Here is a 27763-nt window from a genome sequence, read left to right as displayed (position 1 = left end):
ACATTTACTGCTAGTTTTATGGCCTACTTAATATTTTACTTTTAAATCTAAGTGGAGTTTACTGTGTTGTATAGGGAAAAGTCCAGACTGTTGAAACATGAAGTTTCTTTGCTTCCTCATAAGATTGTGGAGTTAAAAAATATGATTGAGCCCTTGTTTATGGTAAATGATTCTCACTCATTGCAGATAAGCTCTCCAGCCCTCCAGCTGGCCATGTGGTGAGTTCAAGGTCCAATCCAACAGCACAAGGGAATTCACACTAGCCCTGAGCCCTGAAGATGGTGTCACAGTCTTCGAGCCGGCAGGACTCACCTGTGGACCCCTGGGAAGGGGTCAGCGATGACCCAGGCGACACTGATGGTTTGCCCAGCCTCCTGGACACTGAGCACCCCTCTTGCCCATCAGATATCAGGTTCACAAGGCACAAAGCTGCCTGGATTAACCCCCCATGTATGCAGCAAGAGCTGCAGGACTCGTTCCCCCAGGGGCTCGCAGTGGGGAACAGAGAGAGCCACACTGTGTCCGACACCAGATCTCCCTTGGGCGCTTCACCCTTGTCTCTTGGGGACTCCCTGGTGGAGACATCACTGTCGAAGGGCACCACGGACTCCATGGGCAGCTCCTCTGCCCGGGGCTCTGCTGGCAACAGCAGTGACTCCTCTCTTACCTCGAAGGAAGAGCGGGCAGTGCTCCCAAGACGCTGTCCTCACACGTCTCTGATCACGAGCTCCAAGACTGTGTCTGGTCCCCCACGTCCTGAGGATGGCAGGGCTTTTTTCAAGCCTTCCCAGCTGACAGCTTCTGCTGATGCAGGTAACTCTAGTTTAGACTTCCACCCTTCCTGTCTGATCTCACACCTGCTCTTGCTCGGGGCTGAGGCTGAGTATTCCTCGTGAGGAAAACGCTCCCAGTTTTCCAAGATGCTCACCAGCCAGGGCGCCAGCTCAGTTCATATCATCTTTAGCCCAGCCACTGGGAGGGTCACAACTGATGGAGTCAAGAATTCCCTTTCTCCTGAGACTGCAAGAGAACTTAGTCAATTATCAGTGTCAGCTGTCATCTTAGAGCATGGGTGTGGGCCCTGTGGGAGAGCACCGGAAGTGCTCTGCATTCAGCGTGATGGTGGAAAGTGGTCCCCACAGAGTGAGCCCCAGTTCACACTAGTGCCCATGTGGGAGAGGAACACGCCTCACCTGTTAGATTTACCTGGACAGGGTGCGACTAGAAAAATAGTAAGGTTTAAAAATAGGAACCACAATTCCTCCGAACTGGACAAAACTTTTTTCCAATTAAAACCAGGTCTCCCGTTGCTCTAAGGTCAGGCACATATTCCTAAAATGCCCAAATTCTGAAACCCAAGTAATCCATGCCCGATGCCACTTGAGTCAATAAATTAAGTTTTATTGTTATGATTTGTGGCATGCTTAGTTAATTTTAAATATTAATTATACTATATTCACACTTTGCATTAATTTGTATTTTTGTTGGAATCCTAGTTCAAATAGTCAAGGAAGTTTTTTATTTCAAAGCAATTTAAAAGCTGCCTTTTAAATTGTGTGTGTATGTGTGTGTGTTTGTGTGTGTGTACACGCACGTGTATTTATTTCTTATTAGCAGAAACCAGTCCTCTCCCTTTCCTAAGATATGAGGTTTATTTGTTCTACTGAAACTTTTGAAAACTCAGAGATAGTGACAATCTTTAACATACAATTTAAGAGTAAGCAGATTCTGGACAATCTTTTCAATGAGTTAACTTTGAGATAAGAACCAAGTTTGAGCAATATGGCACAGTTTGATGGCATGCATGCTCAGTAGCTCAGTCTGATTGCAGGCCTTTTTTTTTCCTTTTTGCTCATCTGCCTGGATAGTTCTCAGGAAAAAAAGTGACTTTCAAATTTAGTGGTTGAAAACTGAGAAATTAGTCTCCTACTTGATTGTCTCATGGGAGGGTGAGGAGAAAAGAGAGAAAATTGAAAGTCTTTCCCACAGAACACCACCATGACAAGTTATAAACAGAAGATGATCTTTAGGGCCTAATGTACCCCTGCCCCAAATAACTTTTTGTGTTCCTGTGCAAGAAGTTGTTCTGCAATGTAAAATTATCCTTTCTGGGACTTCCCTGGTGGTTCAGTGGTTACAACTTTGCTTTCCAGTACAGAGGGAGCAGGTTAAATCTCTGCTCAGGAAGCTAAGATCCCACATGCCTCTCAGCTAAAAAAAAAAAAAAAACCCAAAACATAAAACAGAAACAGTATTGTAACAAATTCAATAAAGACTTTAAAAAAAATGGTCCACATCAAAGGATATCTTTAAAGAATATAAAATTATCCTTTGTCCCAGAAAGAAAACAAACACACCAGCCCCTTCTGTTCAAAAACAGTGAAAACCACTCCATTTTTTGACCATCCGTCTTAAACCTGGCAAGGGGATTCATTCCCCCGGTTTAAGGAAAAGAAGCCCCGAGTGATCTGGTTCTTTCTTTGGTGTAGGAGGCAGTAATAGGCAGAACAGGCATTTGCCATGAGGCATTTTCCTGGATCTGCTGCATCTCAAATGGCAGTAGCAGGGATTTCCTTTCTTAGATTATATGGGAGGGAAACGCAGCTGAACCTGTCTGCATTTCCTGAGGCTGTAAGAAACAGTTCCTTTTGTTGGCTAAGGATCTCCACGTTTACAGTGCTCCTACATTCCTCAGCTCCTTTAGTTTCCTAATAAAATGATTATCCTAATTCCTAGGATGAGGAAATTTTACTGCAGAGGCACAGCTGGTGTGTGGAGAGCTGGAACTGGAAGCCACTACCTGACTTTTCTCTGCATTTTCCCCTCTATCCTCAGAGTCCCCAAACCAGGACCTGTAACCCAATGCCACCAGACTTCTGATTTTACAGATAAAGTTGTGTTTGTTTTGCTTATAGCTGCTTTCTCAGGGCAATGGCAGAACTGAGTAATAATTGCAGCAGGATGTGTGGCCCTCAGGTCCTACATTTCCTATATAGTCCTTTTCAGAAAAAGTTTGCCCACCCCAGATGGCTTCTGAAGCTAAGAGGTCCAAAGTTTTCCATGGAACAGTGGAGTTCTTGAACACAAGGCAAGGAAGGGGTTATGTTACTGAGTCCAAACCCACTCTGCTCATCACACGACAGGTCAATTAACTGAGAGATGAGGTGTTGAGGCAAGGAATATGACTTTATTCAGAAAGCCGGCTGACCCAGAAGATGGTAGACTAATGTCTCAAAATAACCATCTTATCACGGTCTGGATGCCAGGTTCTTTTATAGAACAGAGATGGGGGAAGTGAGGATGTAAAGTAAAAAAGACCGTTAATCTTACAACTATCTCCTGGAATGGCCAGCCTCCAGGAAGGAATGTGTTAATTTTTTCCTTCTTATAGCCATCTACTGGTGGACAGGGTCCTGAAGAAGAGGCATTTTGGTTTAACATTCAGGCAGAGGGGCAGGGTTCCCTGAGACAGGCCATTATGTGTGGACAGTATCCTTTTAGTGAACCAAAGCGACGGGAAGCACAGGTTAAAGTAAAAGAAACAGATCCATCGTGGAGTCAGTTCTTCCCTGCAGTAGTTGGAGGAATCCTGCTTGCCTCTCTGTTTGCCACCCCAAGAGCTTTAAAACCATCAAGACATCTGTAGCACTTGGTTCTGATTCATCAGGTCGGGACAGCAGCGCTTATGGATGTCGCAGAAATGTTTTGCCGTATGTGCTGCAATCAGATATCACATGACAGACCTCATTTTTGTCTTGGTGGCGTTCATTGCCAGTAATAGAGTGGCTTAATAAGGATGCAGAATAGATGAGTCAGCCGAATATAACCTCTGCAGTTTCTTCTTGTTTCTGACTAGAGGAAGATCATTTTAGAGAAGTGGTGCTGACCTTCTTCAGATAGATGTTATTACTGTAAACAGGAAATTTTAGGTCATTTGCAGTGAGTTGGAGGAATGATCCCGTAATTCTTATGGTCCTGCTTCCAGACTATTCCTTCTCATCTCCTGTAGGTAGTTTCCGTGATCCTCCTCTTTCCCCACTTTCCTCATTGCTTGCCTCCATTCCCATAGTTCTCCCTTGCCTCCTCTAAGGATTCCTCTCAAGTTATTCCAGTAGCTTCTTGCAGAAATGATGACCCTCTGCCATCTACAAGGCCTACCATCAGAGGAGTCTTTCTTCTTGTGTCATCATATTTTATTCTAGAATTGTGCTAATATTTTAAACAACATTTGAAAGTCACTCCCTAAAATTGTTTCCTTAGATAAACTTTTAATTTCTTTTTCTCCATTGTTGATGACTTGCTGTCTTGGCAGATGCTGTTCAAGTTGGCGGAAGAACTATTTCCTCAAATTCCTTCTCACCAGAGGCATTCGTTCTCCCTGTTGATGTAGAAAAGGTGAACATGGCTTCCTTCTTCTTTTTAAAACCACCAAGAGGGTTAACACTTTGAAGTATGCCTGTTCTGATTTCAGTCTGTAAACTTCACTGGAGGAGGCATGACAAATAAGTTTCATTTCAACATTTGACTGGTAGGGTCTGACCTCAGCTGGGAAATTTTCCATGATTGATGAGTAATGTCTCCCATTGCAGCACCACCAATCTAGGGTTTAATATCACAGGAAATTCAACTTGCATCATCTTTTGGTTGCAGTGGGCTAAATCTTCCACCTCTGGAAGATATGGGCTATTCTTGATGTAATGACCTATGATAACACAGTGAAATAAATATATGTCTATGCATTAACTCCACTTAAATATAACTTCTTGATTTTTCAATCTAATACACCCTCAGTGGGGGGAGGGGGGCAAACCAAGTTGATTATGCTTGTGAGAATTTTAACTGATCATCTTTGCCTCTGCAGGAAAATGCCCACTTTTATGTTGCAGATATGATTATATCCATCATGGAGAAAATGAAGTGTAATATTCTAAGTCAGCAGCACTCAGAAACCTGGAGTACCGAAGAGGCCAGCAGGCCACTTGGGAGTGATCAGGCAGACTTGGAAGGGACCTTTTATACCCACATAAAGCAGGAATCTGGGTCTTCCACTTCATCTGACAGTGGCTATGAAGGTGAGTGGGGACAAATATGAGGAAGCTTTCTGCTATATTCTCTGCACACAGCTGTCAAACTCTGTCCTTCTGGAGTAACCTGATGACCCCCACCATTTCTGCCACTTGACTTGGAATTAGAATGGAAAAGGAATTGGAATGTGCCACTCAGTTGTGAAATCCACGTGCTTTTCCTTAGGCTCCATCCTGCTTTCCCCCTTCCTCTGTCTTGTCACCCAGCATTCCTCTTCTTACACTGGCTGCCTTCCCCAAATTGTCCTCTTTCATTCATCCTGGTAACAAGGAGTCCGTGATGCACTGGGTGTCCACAGATGTTGGGAATCCACAGGTGGGTCTTTGCCCGAAATATTTTATAAGTATGCCCTTTTTGTTTTAACTGGAGGATAAGTACTTTACAATATTGTGATGGCTTTTGCCATGCATCAACATGAATCAGCCCTAGGTATACATGTGTCCCTGCTGTCCTGAACTCCCCTCCCACCTCCCTCCTCACCCCCTGACCTTTCTAATTATTGCAGCTGAATTTTAAAATTCTTTTCAGGTCAACTGAGTTGGTTGACTGGAAGCTCATGTTTAGCTGAATTTTTTAAAATATTAATATATTAAATAAAATTTAAAATATTTCTACCACCCAGATAAAAAATTGATCTTTTATCAAGTATCACATTTATGGTCATAGAGGTTACTTCATGAGGTAGAGCAGAGTTCAACAAATTGCAGATGGATCCAGACATTAAAAAAGTATTAAAAAAGCAAACAAACAATTGGACAGTATCAGCACGCACCTCACATGGGGTGAGTGATGCTTCCTGGAACTTTATCAGTGATATATATTTTTGTGCCTGTAGCAGGTTGCAACGTAAATTGTATGTTACTGCTGATCATAATCAAAAGAGTGTAAGAAACACAGAAGTGGGTGAAACTGCCCCCATTTAACCCAGGAGGAAACCAAAGCTGAGAAATTGATATCCCCCGGCTAGAATGTTTTTCCAGTGATCACATTTTCAGTGAGGGTGTTTCTTGAAGAGCATGATTTGCAAAGTCTTTTCCCAGTCATTTGGCATTTAGGCGGCTTTCAATATTTTAGCACTTTAAATGGATTTAAAAACTCCTTTGTGATCACAACCTTCCGTTTTCCCTTTTTTTCTCTCTGTGTGAAGATATTCTTAGGCTAATTCTCCAAGCTGGTATTAGGGATAGAAAAGCATGAACATATTTGTATTAGTGTCTTGGAGCTCCTGTAGCAAAATACTACAAATTGGGTGGTGTAAGACAACAGAAATGGATCCTTTCACAGTCATGGAGGTCACAGGTTGGCCATGGAATTGTCTGGAAGGTTGGTTCCTTCTAGAGGCTTTGAGGGAGAATTTGGTCCCTGCCTGTCTCCAGACTGGGCAGTTGCTGCTGCTCCTGGCTTGTAGCGCATCCCTCCAATCCTCCATGTTCACGGGATGTTTGGTCTCTGAGTATCCGTGTGTGTGTGCAAACTTCCCTCTTTTTACACTCACATTGGCTGTAGGACTCACCCTGATCCAGTGTGACTGCAGCTTACCCTGATTACAAGGACCCTGTTTCCATATGAAGTCACGTTCATAGGTGCTGGGTAGAGGACATTTAGGGGAACATATTCAACCTAGTGGATTCCCCAGGTAGCTCAGTGGTAAAGCATCTGCCTGCCAATGCAGGAGACACAGGAGACATGGGTTTGATACCTACACCAGTTATTCTTGCCTGGGAAGTCCCACAGTGGGCTACAGTCCATGGGGTCAAAAGAGCTGGACACGACTGAGTGAGCACACACACTTAACCCAGTACAATGTTCATGTCACCTACACTCTTTTCCTTATTGTGAACAAAAACAACAAGATTGTTTCTCCCATCTCTTCCACTTGTTAAACTTTGTATTATGGAAATTATCAAACTTCCATGGAAGTAGGTAGAATACTCCTATCGACCCCAATAGACTCATCGGTATGTTTCACTTAATCTTGTGAACATAAGAACAACACAAAAATAGCTCCCTGCCCTTTTTGTTTTAACTGGAGGATAAGTACTTTACAATATTGTGATGGCTTTTGCCATGCATCAACATGAATCAGCCCTAGGTATACATGTGTCCCCGCTGTCCTGAACTCCCCTCCCACCTCCCTCCTCACCCCCTGACCTTTCTAATTATTGCAGCTGAATTTTAAAATTCTTTTCAGGTCAACTCAGCCCTTTCATTCCTCCATTTCAATGTAGCCGGGTGTTGCAGGTTAGACAGTCTTTTTTTCTTCTTCCTTTCTTCCTCTAGGTTGCGCTGTGTTACAGGTGAGCCCAGTGGTTGAAACACCTACTTTCTCTGAGGTGACGGAAGAGGACTGCAAATGTGATTTTGATGACTTTGTTATCGTAGGTGAGATTTGGAAACTCATGGGCTGTGATGGAGGCACCCTCCCCCACACACCTGATGACACTTATCACACACAATATAAGACACTGTCATTCAGGGAAACCCCTCCCCAAATCAGATTGTGTCCCTGATGTTAAAAAAAAAATATGATGTCTTGATATTAATCTCTCATCTCATGTAGATTTGAATGCAGAAGCAGATACCATGAGGGTCTGATATCTGTTTGGCCCCCTCCATTATATTTTGGTGAAATTTCAGACGGGCATATTTTAAAATCCCATCTGTGTCCTCATAATAGCTGTTATCTCATAACAGAAATGCAAAAGGACCTGAAGAATGGAGATCTTGAATAATTGGTCCTGAGATGTAGGCAGCTAGTTTTGTGTTCGTATCAAATTGACTGTGATTAACAGAAACAGACTAAAAGCCCTCCATTACCTTCTCTTTGATTTTCCCACAGAACTTGGAGATTTCACCAATACCACAGAGCCCTGTGGATGTTCCTTCGACACCTGTAAGAGGTATCTCCCTCCCACTTTCATCAGCACACAGACCCCTGGGCCATCACCTCTGAGGCACTGTGGACATCAGGCCTGTGACATCTTGGGCCAAACTCAGCCAGTTCTAATAACAGGGATCACTGTTTAGAAATGAAACAATCATCACGAAAGTTCCTCCAGTGTTTTTAGAGTGTTTGAAAGACTTTTGTACACATTCTCATTTAATCCTCATGGGTGGGATGGGTAGGGGTTTTTAAACCCAGTTTTATGGGTGTAGAAACTGAGGTTCAGATGAGATGTGCATCAGGACACCATGCTGTTAAATAGCAGCGGGAGAACGCAGACCTGCTTCCCAGTTGGCTCAGGGGAGAAGAATCCGCCTGCCAATGCAGGAGACGTGGGTTCGATCCCTGGGTGGGGAAGATCCCCTGGAGAAGGAAATGGCAACCAACTCCAGTATTCTTGCCTGGGAAATCCCATGGACTGAGGAGCCTGCTGGGCTGCAGTCCATGGAGTCACAAAAGAGAGGGCTTGAACCCAAGTCTTCTGACTTTAAACCCGGTCCTCTTCTCACCACCCCTCCCCACCTTGGTACCCTCAATAAACACAAGCTGCTCTGTGGAACGTGGAGGGATTGAGTTAAGTAAGATAACCGTTGGTGCGTGGTTGATGCACACATGGTCTGCTGTGTCACCTCCTCTGCTTTTTTGAGTGAGGAGGGGAAATAGTTAAAAACCCGAAGCAAAAGACCCTTAACACACTTCTTATGAAAATAATTTTCCATGTTTGCATCTCTTACACTGCAGTGTCATTCATGAGCCAAACTTCAATTCTGCTGAGCTGATAGCCAAAGAGTTATACCGCGTATTCAAGAAATGCTGGATGCTGGCAGAAGTTCATTATCAGCTGGCAGGCTCCCTCGATGAAGCTGGCTCCATAGTAAGTCTCAACAGAATTTGATTTTCAGTTCTTAAATTCTCATTTTGCCTGATCTCCACATCAGAGGTTTCTGTGTTTCCTTGTATGACTGCTGGGCGTTAGGGGAGACTCGAAAGCAAGGATGAATCTGATGTTTATTGGGTGTTTGTAATGTACCAGAGCCTGTGCTCAGCAATTCATGTCTTAATCCTCACATATCTCCTATGGGTAGATGCTATTGTTAATTTAATTTTATTTTTTAAAAATTTTATTTATTTACTCATTTATTTATGGCTGTGCTGGGTCTTCATTGCTAGGCACAGGTTTTTCTCTAGTTGTGGTGGGCCAGGGCTAGTGCAGTGGTTTCTCTTGTTGCAGCACATGGGCTCACTAGTTACAGCTCACAGGCTTAGTTGCCCTGCGGCGTGTGGAATCTTCCCGGACCAGGGGTCAAACCCACGTGCCATACATTGGCAGGTGGATTCTTAACCACTAGACCACCATGGAAACCCATTATTTTAAGTTTAAGGTGTTAGCTGCAGACCCTCAGTGGGGCTGGTCAGTGGTAGAGTGGGAGTCGAGCCCCCAGGCTGCCTCATTTGAAAGTCCAGGCTGGTCCCCTTGTGGAGCGCACTGCCCTCCAAGCAGGCAGCTCACTGCGGGCAGAGGATGGGGTGGCAGAGGCTGTAATCAGGGCAGGAGAGAAAGCACACCGGAAGTGCAGGGAAGGCGGTGTTCCATGTCATCAGGGGAACTTGCAAAGGCTGAATGGAGATCTCAGGACTTGAGCCAAGTGTCAGGCCAGGCAGAGCGGCAGCAGGTCAGGCAGGGGTGTATGAAGAGCACTCTTGGTGAAGGAGCAGCTGGGGTAAAAGTGACTGGGAGGTGCATGGTGCTTCTGGGTTTTGGTTCTTTTGGCTGCATCATCTTAGTTCCCTGACCAGGGATCGAACCCGTGCCCCCTGCAGTAGAAGCACAGAAACTTCACCACTGGACCACCGGGGAAGTCCCTGTGGTGTGTCTGTTGAGCAGAGTCATTTGATGTAGTTGGAGAACATATTTGTGGGTAGTGGGGTATGTTTGGGGGAGGGTTCATCTTAATCTTCCTGGGAAATAAGGCTCAAAAGCAGCCAAACTGTGGAGGATGTGGATGGTAATCGGAGAAGTCTGGAGTTTAGATGCCAAGAGGAAAGTTTCATGGTCGGGGTGGGGCTGGGGTCTGCACCTGTACAAGCTGGGCAGTGTCTGCAGAGAACAATTCCTGGAGAAGGGGATTCAGATCCACAGCGTCTGTCAGCCATTGACGAGGCAGGGTGAGGCTTGGGCTTCTGCTAGGCAGGAAGGCATTCCAGTTCACACTGACCTACTTACAGTAATTCGCAGTCTGGAAACAAAAGAACTAACTAAAAATTCCAAGCAGAGTGATCTCAGCTGGGTGGCGTCTGAAGCAGTTCTCCTGCAGAGGGTTTTAGACACAGAGACGGCTCTGGCCAGCTTCTGTTACTCACTTAAAAGCTGTTTTTATTTTTCAAGGTAAAGGTTAATGTTGGGAACACATCTGAACGTTCTTTTCATTTCAGTTTTTGAAATGTGCTTATTTAAGTTGCTCAACTGAATCCTCTTCTGGGTTATTTATGCAGGTTGTAAACGAAGAACGGGTCCAGAAAGACTTTGAATCCAGCACAGATGTCGTCCAGGAAATTAAACTGAAGTCGAGGATCAGAGGGACTGGAGACTGGGCGCCCCCTAGGTTTCAAATCATATTTAATGTTCACCCACCACTCAAGTAAGTCTAGGTTGCTGCTTGGACCACCCATCCAGTTAGAACACAAGCTGTGATGGGTTCCTTCTGTCTCTTCATGGAGACGAGTGAAGGCAAGAAATGAAACACCAAGGGACAAAGGAAATTTGTTTTAGGAAAAAGAAATTTGGGCACATTTTTCTGAGTTAGCTTTCTTGGCACCCCATTTACCATGGGCTTTTGGTCTCTGTAAGTTTTGACACGTTGAGAATTTAACTATGTTTCCTTAACTATGAACATTATATAACAATTGAGAAGTAAACAGGCTCATATTAAGTGGCTAATGGTGAACCTTAAAAATATCATACAGTAATTTTAAGACTAGACCACTCTATTTTCTCGGGCAATGTGGAATAAAAAGTCAGTGAATTCATTTTTTTAAAGGAACACTTCATCTTGAGGAGAGCTCTTATAAACTGAACTAACTAACTTATAGTCAAAAAACATGACAGAATGCAAATGAAAACACCTCTGTTCTCTAAGAAGTAACAAAATTCTAAAAGACAAAGAAATAAGATGGTGCAAAAAGGATATACATATATATATATAAATATATATAATAATTTAAAGTAGTGCTGTGCTGAGTCGCTCAGTCATGTCTGACTCTTTGTGACTCCATGGACTGTAGCCTGCCAGGCTCCTCTGTCCATGGAATTTTCCAGGCAAGAATACTGGAGTAGGTTGTCATTTCCTTCTCCAGGAGATCTTCCTGACCCAGGGATGGAACCCGCATTTCCTGCGTTGGCAGGTGGGTTCTTTACCACTGAGTCACCTTGGAATCCCATAATTTAAAGTAGTAGTTTAATTTATTTATTCTGAGAGTATATGACATTGTAGACAAAAGTATATTTTAACCAAATGCATTTTTTTTTCATTCCTCTTGGTTGGTATTTAATACAGTGTGCAAACTGCAGAGTTATGAAGGGTCTGGCGATGGTTACTGCCTGTGCCCCACAGAGGTGCCTTATAGACTATTTTTTTTTTCCTCTTGGGAGAATATGAGGAAGTTCTCTGGGGCTGCTTAGCGAGAAGAGTTCCCTCTCCAAGCCTTGGGCGGAGTCACTTCTCCTGACCTGGATTGTCTTTCGTCTGGGATTTCCCTGGGTTCTCTCTAAAGCACACATATTTTTACCATGCATTTTTACCTTGGCCATTTTTGCTGACCTTAAACTGTATTAAAGTGTTACAACTTCCTCCATATTGCCAAATCCCCTTTGGAATTGCAACACTAACAGTTGAACAGCAAACACTTCAATATTCTATCTCTCACCAAAAATCTTTGACAGCATTGTCTTACAATACCTCATATTTATCTAAATGTCCCTGGATCCATTTGTAAACTTCCCAAGCAAGTTTGGGGATGGTGTCTTGTCCCCCTGAACCTCCTCCCATGTATTATATGCTTCTAGTTCTCTCAGGAGAGAGAACTCTGTGATGCCCCATGAGAAGTCTCTAAAGACTCTTTGGTGGAACGGTTATTTGTGATACTGACTTCTGCTTTGGTGGTAGCAAGAGCTTTTAAAAGACCCAGAGATTTCAACTAGAAAGCTCTGTTCTTGGGAAAGAAAAATTCTATTTCTTTCCCAAATGAAAAAATGATAAAATTAAGCCCTCAAACTAAGAAAAACATCCCAATGTCAATTTCTCTGCCAATCAGTGAAAAATGCTCTGTTGGCCTTTTCTGAAATATAACTCTTATCATTTTCTGTCCTCAGGAGGGATCTCGTGGTAACAGCCCAAAATTTTTTCTGTGCTGGCTGTGGAACTCCAATAGAACCTAGTAAGTATGGATATTGGGTTGCTTACTTATTAGGCAATGACATTTTTACCTTAAAGCATAAATATCGGTATGTTCATTTCTCTCAAGTGCATGCAAGACAATGTACACAGCAACAAATCTTTTATTCAATGGTGATTTGATTAATAAGCATATGAATGAAATTTACATAATTTCATACCCATACTCTTACATTTTTAAATATCATAAGTAAAAAAGCCCCCCAGATAACCAATTTTAGGTTTCCTATTTATCTCTCTATACATCCAAAGAAAGTTGGGCAGTTTGCATCATTATTTTTTTTAATGTTTTTTAACTGTCATGAAAGTCACATAATATAAAACATACTCTTGTTGTTGTTGAGTCACTAAGTCCTGTCCAGCTCTTAGCGATTCTATGGACTGCATTATGCCAATCTTCCCTGTCCTTCACTATCTCCCTGAGTTTGCTCAATTCATGTCCATTGAGTCGGTGATGCTTTCTAACCATCTCATCCTCTGCCACCCTCTTCTCCTTTTACCTTCAATCTTTCCAAGCATCAGAGTCTTTTCCAATGAGTCGGCTCTTCACATCAGGTGGCCAAAGTATTGGAGCTTTAGCATCAGTCCTTCCAATGAGTATTCAGGGTTGATATCCTTTAGGATTGACTGGTTGGATCACCTTGCTGTCCAAGGGACTCTCAAGAGTCTTCTACAACACCACAATTTGAAGGCATCAATTCTTCGACTCTCAGCCTTCTTTATGGTCCAACTCTCACATCCATACATCACTAGTCCATCCACATTAGTCATGTATGGATAAAACATACTATTTTAACCATATTTAACTGTATAGTTCAGTGGCACTAAGTATATTCACATTGTTATGTAACTCTCACCATCATTCATCTCCCAAACTTTTCATCTTCCTAAACTGAAACACATTGTCCCCATTCCCCCTTCCCACCTCCTATCCCCCAGCCCCTGGCATCTACCAATGTACTTTCTGACTCTTATGAATTTGACTCTTCTTGGTACCTCACATAAGTGCAATCAAATAGTATTTGTCTGCACCTAATCCTGATGCTGGGAAAGATTGAGGGCAGGAGGAGAAGAGGACGACAGAGGATGAGATGGTTGGATGCCATCACTGACTCGATGCACATGGTTTTGGGTGGACTCTGGGAGCTGGTGATGGACAGGGAGGCCTGGTGTGCTGTGGTTCATGGGATCACAAAGAGTTGGACATGACTGAGCGACTGAACTGATGTATATTGTAAGCTGAAGCTGAAACTCCAATACTGTGGCCACCTGATGCAAAGAACTGACTCACTGGAAAAGACCCCGATGCTGGGAAAGATTGAAGGCAGGAAGAGAAGGGGATGACAGAGGATGAGATGGTTGGATGGCATTACCAACTCAACGGACATGAGTTTGAGCAAGCTCTAGGAGTTGGGAGTTGGTAAAGCAGGGAAACCTGGCGTGCTACAGTCCATGGGGTCACAAAGAGTTGGACACGACTGAGCGACTGAACGGAACTGAATGTATATTGGAATACATATTTAAGGTTAACTTAATGTATGTCCTACAAATAGACTGTACCTTCTTTTGTGGGGGGTTGGAGATCGGGATGACGTACGTATACAACTATGAACGAAGCACATGCTAGTGAGGACCTAGCGTATAGCACAAAAACGGGGGACGTGCATTGTGTCTGTGCCTACGATGAGAAGTTGTTACAGTCACTTCATAACACTGCCCTCTCTTTGGTGAAGAGGCCACTGTGATCTGCACTGTGACTGCCCATTACTTTCTGACTCTCATCTCCCAGCTCTTGCCCCATCAGGTGTTGAGCTCAAGCCACGTGGCCTCCCTGCTGGTCCTTGAGGGTGACAGGCTCACTCCTGACTCAGGGATCTGCATCTGTGCTTTTCTCTCCCTGGAATGCCCTCCCCTGGACATGCTGCATGCCTTCCCCCAACGGGGGCCAGTTCCCTTCCTTCCTTCCTATCTGTACTCTCACGTCTTCCTTGGCTGGCCAAGGAAGAAACTCTACCTCATCACCCTCTTGGCCACAAACACACACATACACTTGATATTCCCCTTCCTTTTTGTTTTTATTCAAGTCCTTATCTCCCTAAAATACTCTATCTTATTGATATTCCTTATTATTATCTGTCTCTCACTAGATTCTAAGTTCCATGAGGACAGATACGTGGTTTGTTTTATTTTTAATTGACTGTTATTCAAGTATACTTGCTTTACAATCTTGTGTTACTTTCTGCTGTACAGCACAGTGAATCCATTATATGTTTACATATATCCCCTCTTTTTCGAATTTCCTTCCCATTTAGGTCACCACAGACCACTGAATAGAGTTCTCTGGGCTATACAGCAGATTCTCATTAGTTACCTATTATATACATATTATCAATATGTGGTCTGTGTTATCTATTGCTTTATCTCTTGCTCCTACAAGTATGCCTCGCACACAGTTGGGACTTGAAAGATATTTGTTAAATGATTGGATGGCTCTCCTAGGACCTAACCGGACTCCTCTGAGAAAGTTTGAGGGAGTGGCCTCAGGGCCTAGAAAATCAGGTTTCACCCAATCAGAAAGGCGAGTTGCCCAGTTGAGACTGGGAATCACTTATTTTGCGGTGAGAGCATCCATAGGTCTGACCTGTGGAAGCCTAGGAAGAGGAGATTTGCTGGAAAGGGTTCCCTTGGCCTTTGATAGGTGTTCTGGGATGGAGTAAGACTTTGAGCATCTCCACCTCAAGAAATAAAAACAAAATGCATAAATCCATCTGAACTTCCTACCATGCCTGCCATGGTAGAATGATAGTGCCTGCCATGCATCACAGTTGGAAATGATTTTCTTTCAAAGACTCATCTTCCCAGCTAAAGTCTAGTGGGGACCATATCTCTCTGGTTAACCACTGTATCCTGGTACCGCAGTAAATATTGAAAGTATGAGTCAGAAACTGTGAAGATGAGTGACTATGATTCCACCAACTTTTACAGTACCTCCCAGAGTTTGTTCAGATGTGAAGATGATTCGTTGATAGGAATGTGCTCCTTCCCTCATGGAGCTTGCTGACAGGATGTCATCAGCCAAGTAAATAACTGGGTGATACTTTCAATGAAAGAGAAAGTCAAGAATGCTATGGGTTTTATAACCAGGGAACTTAATCCAGGCTTATTGGCCTGGGAGTGAAAGGTTGCCTAAGGAAGTGATTGTCCCCAAAGGAGAGAGAGAGAGAGAGAGAGAGAGAGAGAGAGAGAGTGTGTGTGTGTGTGTGTGTAGGGGATGGTGGTCACCATATATGTTTTTCAGATCTTTACTGGTTATGTTTTCTCTTCCCATGTATTCCCATCCTTTGTGCATTTTTCTGTTTTATTTTTCCCTCATGGATTTATCCAGGAACTCTTTTAGGGTACTACTTTCCGATAGCATACATGGTGTGCATTATCTTTTATAAAGCATTTTTCATACCTGTGGTATCACAGAATACAATTCTGGGCTGTTTTTGTGGCTTCAGGACAATTAGCCTGGAGAGATTAGGGCTTGTCAGAGTCTTCCTGCCAAGTAGGAGGTTGGGTCTGAACTCCCACCAAATCCCCAGACCTTGAATCTCATGTTCTGTTGGCCACGTGTCAGCTTAAAGGCCCATCTTCCAAATCCAGGAGTGTTTGGGGGAGGGTTCTGTTTTCCAGCACCCGTTCCACAAAAGTGAAGCTCATGACCCTCCATGACTCAGGGCCTCCAGTGTCTGCTGCTCTCCCCGGCATGGGTTCAGCAGCATGAGAACGGCCATCTTGAGTCTCGACCTTGGGCGGCATTGGAGGCGAGGGCGGGGCGAGGGTGGGTTTCCGGCCTCAGGTGAGCCGGTGCTCATCGTCCCGTGCACCCCTGCAGAGTTCGTGAAGCGGCTCCGGTACTGCGAATACCTGGGGAAGTACTTCTGCGACTGCTGCCACTCGTACTCGGAGTCCTACATTCCCGCCCGGATCCTCAGGATGTGGGACTTCCGGAAGTACTACGTCAGCAACTTCTCCAAACGCCTGCTGGACCACATATGGCATGAGCCCATCTTCAACCTGCTGCACGTCAGCCACGGCCTGTACACGAAGGCCAAGGAACTGGACAGAGTGAGGGTGAGCAGCCACCTTTCCTGGGGGAGGGAGTCCAGCGGCCGAAAGGGCCCTGCGGCAGTAAGTGGACGCCTCCCCCCGGCTCCGGGGATCCAGAGACCCTTTCAGGGGTGGACTTACTATCCAGCAGCTGGAGCTTATGCTTCAGAGACCTCCTGCTTAGGCTCTTTTCAAAGCCCCATACCCAGATCTTAGCTTTATGCCTAGTTTTGTTTATACCTAGCTTCTGAATTTTATTATCTTTTAAATGGGGCTTCCCTGCTAACTCAGTCAGTAATGAATCTGCCTGCAGTGCTGGAGACCAGGTTAGATCCCCGGGTCGAGAAGATCCCCTGGAGAAGGAAATGGCAACCCCGCTCCAGTATTCTTGCCTGGAAAATCCCAGGGACAGAGGAGCCTAGTGGGCTACAGTCCATGGGGATGCAAGAGTCGGACACAACTTAGCGACTCAACCACCACCATCTTTTAAAGAAAAATTGTGTGTGTTTAAGGGGTACTACATGATGACTTGTTGTACATATACACAGTGAAATGATTGATCGTCAAGCTAATTAACATATCCATGCCCTCACCGGGTTACCTGTCTGTGTATGTGATGAGAACACCTGAAACTTATTCTCGTAACAAATTTCCAGTTTTTAATACAGTCTCGTGAATGATACTCATCATGCTGTACATGAGATCTCTAGACTTATCCTTGTTGTTTAGTTGCTAACTCGTGTCCAACTCCTTCCCAGTGCTGTGGTCTTATCTTAGGTAACTATAACTCTGTGTCCTGGACCAGTTATCTCCCCATTTCCCCACCTCCTCACTCCAGGATCCACCCTTATAGTCTGTGCTTTTATGTACTTGACTTTTTTAGATTCCCTGTATAAATGAGATCAGGCAGTTTTTGTCTTTCTGTGTCTGACTTCACTCACTTGGCATAATGTCCTCCAGGTACATCCATGGTGTCTCCAATCACAGAATCTCCTTCTTTTGTACATAGTTTGGTGTTTTTTAAAAAAGAAGGCCCCAGACATCATGTAAGCTTTAGACTCCGCAAGACCTGGGTCCTTCCTGGGCCCTCTGTAGATCTCTGGACTCAGTCATGGGCCACTTTATAGACTGTGCATTATATGCTTTATATATATGCACAGTCTATATGCTTTATAGACTGTGCATTTCAAAGGCTTATTTTCTAGAGTTGTAGCATTTCAAGGTTAGAAATAACATTTAATTTTGACTTATACATTTCCAGTGTTACTTATCACATTACACTTTCCCCCTCCCCCTGTTTGGTTTCTCACATTAGGAAATCCAGGAGCAGCTATTTCATATCAAGAAGCTGTTGAAGACCTGCAGGTTTGCTGAAAGGTACCACTGCTGGCTGGGATGGGCTGGGCTATGAATGGGAGGTCTGATAACCTCCACACTCTTGCTGGTCCTCTGTGCTTTGTGGTCCATCTCCACCAGTGCACAGCGATCATCTCATGCCTCTCCTTGGGGATATAGACACTCTCTTGAATGTTGCTAAATGTTCTTACTCACTACCAGGGAATTTAACATGTTAAGAAGAATGGACCAGTATAAGTATAAAACAACCCTAGGCAGTGGAATTTTATTATTGTTTTGGAAAAAAAAATGAAAGTGAAAGTCGTTCAGTTGTGTCCAACTTTTGTGACCCCATGGACTGTAGCCCACTAGGCTCCTTTGTCCATGGAATTCTCCAGGCCAGCATACTGGAGTGGATAGCCTTTCCCTTCTCCAGGGTATTTAAGTTGTGATAAAATACACATAACATAAAGTTACCATCCTAACCCTTTTTAAGTGCACAGTTAAGCAGTTAGGTACATTCATGTTGCTACCATCATCACCATCCATCCACAGAGCTCTTTTCATTTTGTAGAACTGAAACTGTTTACCCACAGTAGTTCTCCATCCTCTGTTCCAGCCTGTGGGAACCACCATTCTCTTTTCTGTCTCTATGATTTTGACTATTCTAAGTACCTCATATGAGTGGAATCATACGGTGTTTATTGTTTTGTGCCTGGCATTTCATGTAGCATCATGTCTTCAAGCTTCACTCACACTGTGGCCTGTGTCAGTATTTCCTTTGAAAGGCAGAGTGATGTTGAATATACATACATTGTCTCTATATTCCATCTTTTGTTGACCGATCCATCCACCTTGGGTTGCTTTCTTTTGGTTATTGTGACTAGTGCTGCTGTGTTCATGGGTGTACCAGTGCCTTTTAAAACACTCTGATAAAGAGGCATGCTGACTTTTACAGGCTATATAATATTCTGTATTATGATGTGGTATTCATTTAAGTATTGTCCTATTACTGAACACTTAATACATTTAAAATATCTTTTGTTATAAAAAAAAAAAAACCCACCTAAACACTAAGCTTCAGCTGAATCTCTGACCACATCTATAGGTATGTCCTGAGGATGATCTTTTAGAGGCCATGGCCATAAAGGCCCAAGCATGAATTCATTTAGCAGAGATATTTTTAAGAGGAGGAAAAGTAGGTTACTCAAGGAGTTAGGATTATTTGTTATAATAGCTGAGATCATAATGTTAGTCTCTCAGTTGTGTCCAACTCTTTGTGTCCCCATGGTGTGTCCATAGGAATCTCCAGGCAAGAATACTGGAATGGTTGCCATTCCCTTCTCCAGGGGATCTTTCCAACTCTGGGATTGAATCAGGGTCTCCTGCATTGCAGGTAGATTCTTTAGCATCTGAGCTACCAGTTGGGACTATAGGTTTTTAAAAAAGTTTGTTCTCTTTTAAAGCTGCTTTCTAGTTCTGATCTTTATTTAATGATGCACTACTTCTGAATTAGATTTTTTGGGGAGGAGCTTGTCCTTTATAATCATTTGGCCTTGAGCTATACCTCCTAGCTTTGGGGTGAAAAGATAGTTTCTCCTCAGGGCCTCAGTTTTCTCTGTAACATGAACAATATCCACAGTTCTTACCATCTGCAAATATGTCTTGAATATCCACTCTGTGCCTCAGATGAAAAAGCAACAGGACACGTGTTCAGGGAGAGTCTGGGGAGGAAGTCAGCAGAGACAGATCATTGCCAAAGCGTGTGCCTGTGCACGTGCTCCTGAGGGCATGGGGGAGGGGCAGCACATAGTTTTTAAGGGACAAGGTGGGGAGGCGGGCAGACAAGGCTTCCTAAGGACAAAGCCAGAGCTTGAAGAGCAAGTCAGAGCAAAAACGAGGGTTCAGGGACCCTCTGGCTGAGGAAATAGTGTGAGCGAGGACCACCCATAGCTGGGCAGAGAATTAAACTGGGTTTAGCATCCCTAGAGCATCAGGTGCAGTGTAGGCTTGGGAATGCAGTGCATGGTGATGCTGCTGACTGACATAGGGGGTTCAGAAAGAGATCAGGGGGGTTGGGAGAAGATTACATACTGTTCTGAATGCCCTTGGGACATCCAAGTGCCTTTAACTAGAGGCACTTGGATTGTGGTTGTTGCTTAGTCGTGTCCGATTCCTTGTGGGACTGGAGCCTGCCAGGCTCCTCTGTCCCTAAGATTTCCCAGGCAGGAATACTGGAGTGGGTTGCCATTTCCTTCTCCAGGGGATCTTCCTGACTCAGTTGGATGCTTGTGTCTTAATATCAGTGCTGGGCCTGAGATTTAGGAGTCATAGCATCAATAACTCTCCTGAGACATCCATCAGTCACACTGATGGACTTGAAATTGAGCTGGAGTTGAATAAAGTGGTCATTATTATCTCAGTACGTGTTGTCAGGACTCAAGAACCAAATTTTAAGTTTTCTTTCACTCAAAGTGTACACGGGCAGCTGTCAGAAACACTTTTCTCATTCAGCTTTTTGAAATCATTATTTACGGAATTTTAACTTCCTGGCTTCCAAGCAAAATTTGCAAAATATAAAGTAGGGAGTAAGATTAACTTGTTCCTGGGACTATTTTTTTTTTTTAAGTTGAGTTGAAAAATTTCAGTTTTGAGAGCCAGGAAAAAACAAACCCTTCTCCCCAGTCCTGGGTTCCTGCCCCGACCTGTGTGGGTGAGTTTCTGATTTCCTCTTGGTTTTCTCTCCGGAAGCACATTGAAGGAGTTTGAGCAGCTTCCAGGACACTTGACGGAGGCACTCCACTTGTTCTCCCTGGAGGACATGGTCAAGGTCAAGAAAGGGCTGCTGGCGCCCTTGCTCAAGGACATTCTGAAAGTTTCCCTCGAGCACGTGGCCAGCTGTGAGGTGAGATCTCCTTGCCCCGGCGGGCGTGTCCCTGAGCTGTCCTTTCTGCGGCTGATCCTGGGTGGGCTGTTCTGCACTTGCCTCCTTTACCCTCACAGATTGAGGAAAGTGCCAGCAACACTTTCCATCGCCGTAGTTTAGTCACTAAGTCGTGTCTGACTCTTTGCGACCTCATGGACTGTGGCCCACCAGCCTCCTCTGTCCATAAGATTTTCCAGGCAAGAGTACTAGAATGGGTTGCCATTTCCTTCTCCAGGGGATCTTCCCAGTCCATGGATTGAACACACGTCTCCTGCATTAGCAGGCTGGTTCTTTACCACTGAGCCCCCAGGGAAGCCCCTGCACTATTTACAGATGAGTGAAATGAGGTGCAGAGCTGTTCAGTACCAGACCAAGAGTGTCCTGCTGGAATGCAAGCCTGGGCCAAGTGACTGGTGGTCTGAGCACCCAGCCCGGCGTGTGCACTCCTTCCATTCTCGTCTGCTCTGATGTGCCAAGTGCAGCCGCATAGACTCAGGATCCAGTGGGACAGGAGCTCTGTGTCTTCACGGGCTGATGAATTACAGGGGAGCTCCCAGAAATAAAATGAGATCATTTAAGAACACATGTTGAAAATCATGATCTTTCTCTGGTGCCTCAAACTACCCTGATGCAGTTGTCCACACAAAATGGACACACATTTATTGCTCTGATCCATCCATTGTGGCAGGAGATAGTATTCTGTTCCTTCTAGAGGCTGGAATCACAGACACTTAAAAAATGATGTTTTTGAAACTGTATATCATTAGAACTCTTGTATAGTGAGAGGAGTTTACCATCTTGGCTTAGAGAATACCGAATTGAAACTTTTCTTTCATCTGACATAGACAGGCTTTTTAATTGTTACTTGTATCCATGACATTCAGTGGCCTTCTGCAAATATGATATGTTGCCTAGGCCTATCTTTTGTCCTGTGAAGAATGTTTCATTTTGACTTCTATGAAAATTACAATTCACAGATTTATATAAACCTTTTAAATGCAGAAACTTGTTACTTCCACAGCCAATTTAGGGGATTTTAGAATAACAAATTTCAGTACCTGGGGTGGGGGAGTGTGAAAATCTGGTGTTTCTAGAGTTCTGTGAAAGTGGAACTCTGTTTCTCCATCGGGAGAAACATTACCCGTGAAGACTCTCACTTCTGGCTCCTATTCTTACAGCTGTGTCAAGGAAAAGGCTTCATCTGTGAATTTTGCCGGAGTACAGCTGTCATTTTCCCATTTCAGACTGCAACGTGTAGAAGATGTTCAGGTATCTTAATACCATAATACCGTAAGCTTAATAGCAGTATAATAACATAAGCACAAAGTTTGTTAACTTAAGCACAAAATTAACTTAAGCTTGAAAGTGAAAGTCACTCAGTCGTGTCCAACTCTTTGTGACCCCATGGACTCATGGAATCCTCTAGGCCTGAATATTGGAGTGGGTAGCCTTTCCCTTCTCCATGGGATCTTCCCAACCCAGGCATAGAACCCAGATCTCCTGCATTGCAGGCAGAGTCTTTACCAACTGAGCTATCAACTTAAGCTTAATAACTAAAGCATAGCGTTATTTCCTTAAGGTATAATGATGCTAGTGTGTGCTTCTCTGTTGAATTGGAGCTAGTAAAGTTTTGGGTGCACGGGGAGGAGGTGTGAGTGGGGCGGGGATAAAGGATGATGTCTCAGGGAACAGGGTTCAGAGATAGGAGGTGGCCCTGTTTGACCTATCCCCAATTCTTCTACATCAGGGCAAGTTACAGCTGCACCTGTTTTGTAATTGAATCACAGTCAACCCCAAGTTCACTGCAGGGGTCCCCAACCTGTGGCATCTAATGCCTGATGATCTGAGGTGGAGCTGATGTAATAATAATAGAAATAAAATGCACAATAAATGTAATGCAGTTGAATCATCCCCAAACCATCCCCGACCCTGACCCATGGAAAAATTATCTTCTACGAAACTGGTCCCTGGTGCAAAAGTTTTCGAACCACTGCCCTAGGGTTTGTTCTCAGGCTCCACACCCACGAGGGTATGAAGGCAGCAGCCTGGGCCAAGGAAGAAGTTGAAGATGGTATGGTTACCAAGAAGTCTCAGTGCATCTCTCAGGGGACTCTAGAGCTGGGGTGGATTTTCAGCATTTTCCCAAATTAGGGACAGAGAGCCAGCCAGGCCTTTAGACCTCATATGGACCAGTCACTGGATGTGGCCTGGGACCAGCAAGGGGGCATAACCTTGATTGAGGCAGCGCTATCTGGTTGGGGCCATTTCCAGAGAAGGGATGTCGCCTCCTGAGCCATCAGCCACCAGCTCTCCCGGCACCCACGGTGGATGTTCCTTGAGTGGATCTGGGAGGCACTGCCGTCCACTACCCAAGCTCTCTCGGCCTGTTTCACTGGTCCTCATGGCCTTGTTGTTGTTTTTGTTTAGTTGGTAAGTCCTGTCTGAGTCTTTGTGACGTCATGGACTGTAGCCTACCAGGCTCCTCTGTCTATGGGATTCCTCAGGCAAGAATATGGAGCAGGTTGCCATTTCCTTCTCCAGGGTATCTTCCCAATGCAGGGATGGAACCTGTGTCTCTTACATTGGCAAGTGGATTCTTTACCACTGACCCACCAGGGAGGCCCATCCTCATGACCTGCTGGGGACAAGTCCTCTTGTCTTCAGGTCCTCTCTCCCCAGGCTGGGGATGAGCGTCTGTTACATATTGGAGAAACCAGTTACCCATTTGCTGACGGCTCTCCTCCTTGCTTGCAGCATGCAGAGCTTGCTTTCACAAGCAGTGCTTCCAGTCCTCCAAGTGCCCCCGGTGTGCGAGGATCACAGCGAGGAGAAGACTTCTGGAAAGTCTGCCCTCTGCAGCGACATGATGTACTTGACTATAGCGAGAAAGACTGTGCAACATGCCTTACGATCATATTGCTTTTGTCTCCTGTTGATAACATTGTTTTGACTATTGTCTATTAAGAAAAAAGATGACCAATATTCTGTTTATTATATATATTTAATATTTTTGGAGACTGTGGATTCTTTGTTATTAAGAGTAAAGTTGTTACTGGTGCCAAAGAATGCTCAAACTACCGCACAATTGCACTCATCTCACACACTAGTAAAGTAATGCTCAAAATTCTCCAAGCCAGTCTTCAGCAATACGTGAATCATGAACTTCCAGATGTTCAAGCTGGTTTTAGAAAAGGCAGAGGAACCAGAGATCAAATTGCCAATATCCGCTGGATCATTGAAAAAGCAAGAGAGTTCCAGAAAAACATCTATTTCTCCTTTATTGACTATGCCAAAGCCTTTGACTATGTGGATCACAATAAACTGTGGAAAATTCTGAAAGAGATGTGAATCCTGACCACCTGACCTGCCTCTTGAGAAATTGTATGCAGGTCAGGAAGCAACAGTTAGAACTGGACATGGAACAACAGACTGGTTCCAAATAGGAAAAGGAGTACGTCAAGGCTGTATATTGTCACCCTGCTTATTTAACTTGCATGCAGAGTACATCATGAGAAACGCTGGACTGGATAAAGTGCAAGCTGGAATCAGGATTGCTGGGAGAAATATCAATAACCTCAGATATGCAGATGACACCACCCTTATGGCAGAAAGTGAAGAAGAACTAAAGAGCCTCTTGATGAAAGTGAAAGAGGAGAGTGAAAAAGTTGGCTTAAAGCTCAGCATTCAGAAAACTAAGATCATGGCATCTGGTCCCATCACTTCATGGCAAATAGATGGGGAAACAGTGGCTGACTTTATTTTTATGGGCTCCAAAATCACTGCAGATGGTGACTGCAGCCATGAAATTAAAAGACACTTACTCCTTGGAAGGAAAGTTATGATCAACCTAGACAGCATATTGAAAAGCAGAGACATTACTTTGCCAACAAAGGTCCGTCTAGTCAAGGCTATGGTTTTTCCAGTGGTCATGTATGGATGTGAGAGTTGGACTATAAAGAAGGCTGAGTGCTGAAGAATTGATGCTTTTGAACTATGGTGTTGAAGAAGACTCTTGAGAGTCCCTTGGACTGCAAGGAGATCCAACCAGTCCATCCTAAAGGAAATCAGTCCTGAATATTCATTGGAAGGACTGATGCTGAAGCTGAAACTCCAATATTTTGGCCACATGATACAAAGAGCTGACTCATTTGAAAAGACCCTGATACTGGGAAAGATTGAGGGCAGGAGGAGAAGGGGACGACAGAGGATGAAATGGTTGGATGGCATCACCAACTCAATGGACATGGGTTTGGGTGGACTCTGGGAGTTGGTGATGGACAGGGAGGCCTGGCGTGCTGCAATCCATGGGGTGGCAAAGAGTCAGACAGGACTGAGCAACTGAACTGAACTGAACTGTTACTGGTGATTTTGTTTACAAATGTTCAATGTTTTTGCTGCTACTGGTGTTTTTTTTTTTACGGTTTTTGATACTTCTTAAATTGTATTTGAATGGTTGTATTTAGCTAATGGTGGAGCCTATTTTTTATGAATTGTAACTGACAAGATGATTACTCAGTTCCTATTCCTATAAAGCTTGTTTTGTGAAAGAAATGGTACTTTCAATGAACAAAAACTGCAAGCAAAAATCTGTCTTCTTGGGCTTTGTTTCTGATCTAAATTCAATTTTGTAACTGTATCATAGAGACTTTACTTCTTCCAGGGTTTGTGTTGGGGGTATGCCTTACTTTTGCAGTTACATGTGTGTATGGATGGATGAATTTTGAGTTGCTTAGCCGTGCATGGAGGTGCTATTTGAAGTACTTGCCTCTAGGTGGCGCCCTTCAAAGGGCACAAATTAAACCTCTTGTCAACTCTATTCCACAGAGTCAGGGGATGTGTGGGTGACTAGAACTTTATCCCTGCCTTTCAGAACTTTGTCTTGTAGATATAAAATTGAACATAAAGTAGTTGAAAACATAAATAAGCTATTTACATCTTCAAATACAGGAGAGATGCTGTTAATGAACAATGTGATGCTAGTAATAACTACAATCACAGCCATTCCATCACTAAACCTTTATGAACCCTTTTTTCCTATTATTTCTTATATTTGCATGCTTTCTTGAAACATGTGAACTTATTTTTTCTTCCATCTCCTGTATACCTTCTCCTGCTTGGGAAAGAGCCCTGGGGCTGGGTCCCTTCTCCGCACATCTTTAGTCTGGAATGTGGTGTCATATCCCCAGGATTCCCATGCCCTAAGTAAACCTGCTCAGGATGAACTTGTCAAACATCACTGGCTGGCAGTAAAGTGGGACAGGTGGTTCCCTCGCCCCACCCAGCCCTGTGTATGTGTGTGTTTCGTTCAGTGGGTTAATATTGTTGTTTAGTCACTAAGTCGTGTCTGACTCTTTGTGACCCCATGGACTGTAGCCCGCCAGTTTCCACTGTCCGTGGGATTCTCCAGGCAAGAATACAGGAGTGGGTTGCCATTTCTTCCTCTAGGAGATCTTCTAGACCCAGGGGTGGAACCCACATCTCCTGCATTGGCAGGTGGATTCCTTACTGCTGAGCCACCGGGGTAGCCCTGGGGTGAAATTGAGTCCTTGCAAGAAATGAGTGTCTCCTGTAAAACTGGTATTCTCTCACTCTATCCATGGCATCTTGTCCCAGGTACCTCTGCCAAAGCAGAGTCCCTTTTCATTATTTAAGCTGGGTCTTGATTAAATAGAAATGTAGGCACATAGATAGACAGGGAAGCCTGGTGTGCTGCAGTCCATGGGGTTGCAAAGAGTCGGACACGACTGAGCAACTGAACTGAGGATAAGTGAGATGAAATTTAAGACAATGTTTTATTATTTTAAAATATTTATTTATTATTTGGCTGCCTGGGTCTTAACTGTGTCATGTGGGATCTGATTCCCTGACCAGGGATGGAACCCAGGCAACCTGCATTGGGAGCGAGGCGTCTTAGCCGCTGGACCACCAGGGAAGTTCTGATAAGTTTTAGTCTTGCCCATAACTTACATTCCCTCTTAGGAACTCAGAGGCCAAGGGACATGTTGATATTCCTGAGAACAGCTCTACGAGGTTCATGTCATTATCTCCTCTTTGCAGGTGAGCACCCTGGGACTTAGAAAAGAGAAATAACTTCCCTAGGTTCCCACAGGTAGTGTAATTCTGCCTGCTTCCAAAGACTGTGTCACAGCCTCCACTTCTTCCGTGGTCTCGTTTGGAGATGATAACAACAAAAACAGCTTTAACTTGTAAGAGCTGGTCACACCCAAGTTGGTGGCATTGTGCCGAATGCATTCTCCCACCCTTCCCTTGTGTGTGTTTATTTGCGGGAGGTGATGTTGCTTGAAGGGCTCTGCGTTCAGGCTGCCATGTCTGTAGGGCACTGGTGAGCGTGTGGGTCTGTGTGAGTGTGTATTTGTGCCTGCACACGGGTGTGTGGCACATCTTCAGTGTTGAGGAAGAGTGTACCGGAGCTACCCAGGAAGTGGTACTTGTGAATTTTTGTTTTGAGGAAGAATGTAGCCATTGGAATATCCAGTCTACAGATCTGACTGGACTGTGGTTCCTCCCAGCTGTGGTCATAGAGGCTCCATCTCAGTAAGGTACCTGTTGGAACAGAGAAGTGGCCTGAGCTCACGTGCAGCATCTTGGAGGGAAGTAATTTCTCGTGACTTTTGTTGTTGGTTTCTAAGTCGTGTCTGTCTTTTGCAACCCCATGGACTGTAGCCCACCAGGCTCCTCTGTCCATAGGGTTTTCCAGGAAGAATACTGGAGCCGGTTGCCATTTTCTCCTCCAGGGGATCTTTCCAACCCAGGAATTGAACCTGAGTCTCTTGGGTCTCGTGCATTGACAGGTGGATTCTTTACCACTGAGCCACCTGAGAGGCCCTTGTTGTGACATAGATTGCTCTCTAATAGGATTTACTCCTTACCTGGTTTTACCATGTGATTCTTCCTCGATTGCCGGGA

The 27763-nt window shown here is 44.3% G+C and overlaps 1 protein-coding gene across 6 annotated transcripts in view; it reads left to right on the top strand.

Moving 5' to 3' along the window:
- The window catches only part of RUBCNL (rubicon like autophagy enhancer), a 40557-nt gene extending 15135 nt beyond the window's left edge, over positions 1-25422 (top strand). For all 6 annotated transcript variants that reach the window (XM_061133581.1, XM_061133583.1, XM_061133584.1 and 3 more), the window contains exons 2-14: positions 187-813; positions 4313-4395; positions 4862-5072; positions 7366-7467; positions 7925-7985; positions 8771-8903; positions 10523-10668; positions 12399-12463; positions 16361-16599; positions 17891-17952; positions 20662-20815; positions 22015-22105; positions 23591-25422. In XM_061133581.1, the coding sequence (XP_060989564.1) occupies positions 279-813; positions 4313-4395; positions 4862-5072; positions 7366-7467; positions 7925-7985; positions 8771-8903; positions 10523-10668; positions 12399-12463; positions 16361-16599; positions 17891-17952; positions 20662-20815; positions 22015-22105; positions 23591-23703 (1995 nt within the window). In that variant the 5' untranslated portion in view covers positions 187-278 and the 3' untranslated portion in view covers positions 23704-25422. The remainder of the gene's footprint in view (positions 1-186; positions 814-4312; positions 4396-4861; positions 5073-7365; positions 7468-7924; positions 7986-8770; positions 8904-10522; positions 10669-12398; positions 12464-16360; positions 16600-17890; positions 17953-20661; positions 20816-22014; positions 22106-23590) is intronic.
- The last annotated feature ends 2341 nt before the right edge of the window (positions 25423-27763 follow it).

This window comes from Dama dama, chromosome 30, assembly GCF_033118175.1.
Source record: "Dama dama isolate Ldn47 chromosome 30, ASM3311817v1, whole genome shotgun sequence".
In the NCBI taxonomy this organism is placed as follows: domain Eukaryota; kingdom Metazoa; phylum Chordata; class Mammalia; order Artiodactyla; family Cervidae; genus Dama; species Dama dama.
The sequence above is the reverse complement of the archived record's forward strand: the minus strand, read 5'-3'. Positions and strand labels throughout refer to the sequence as shown.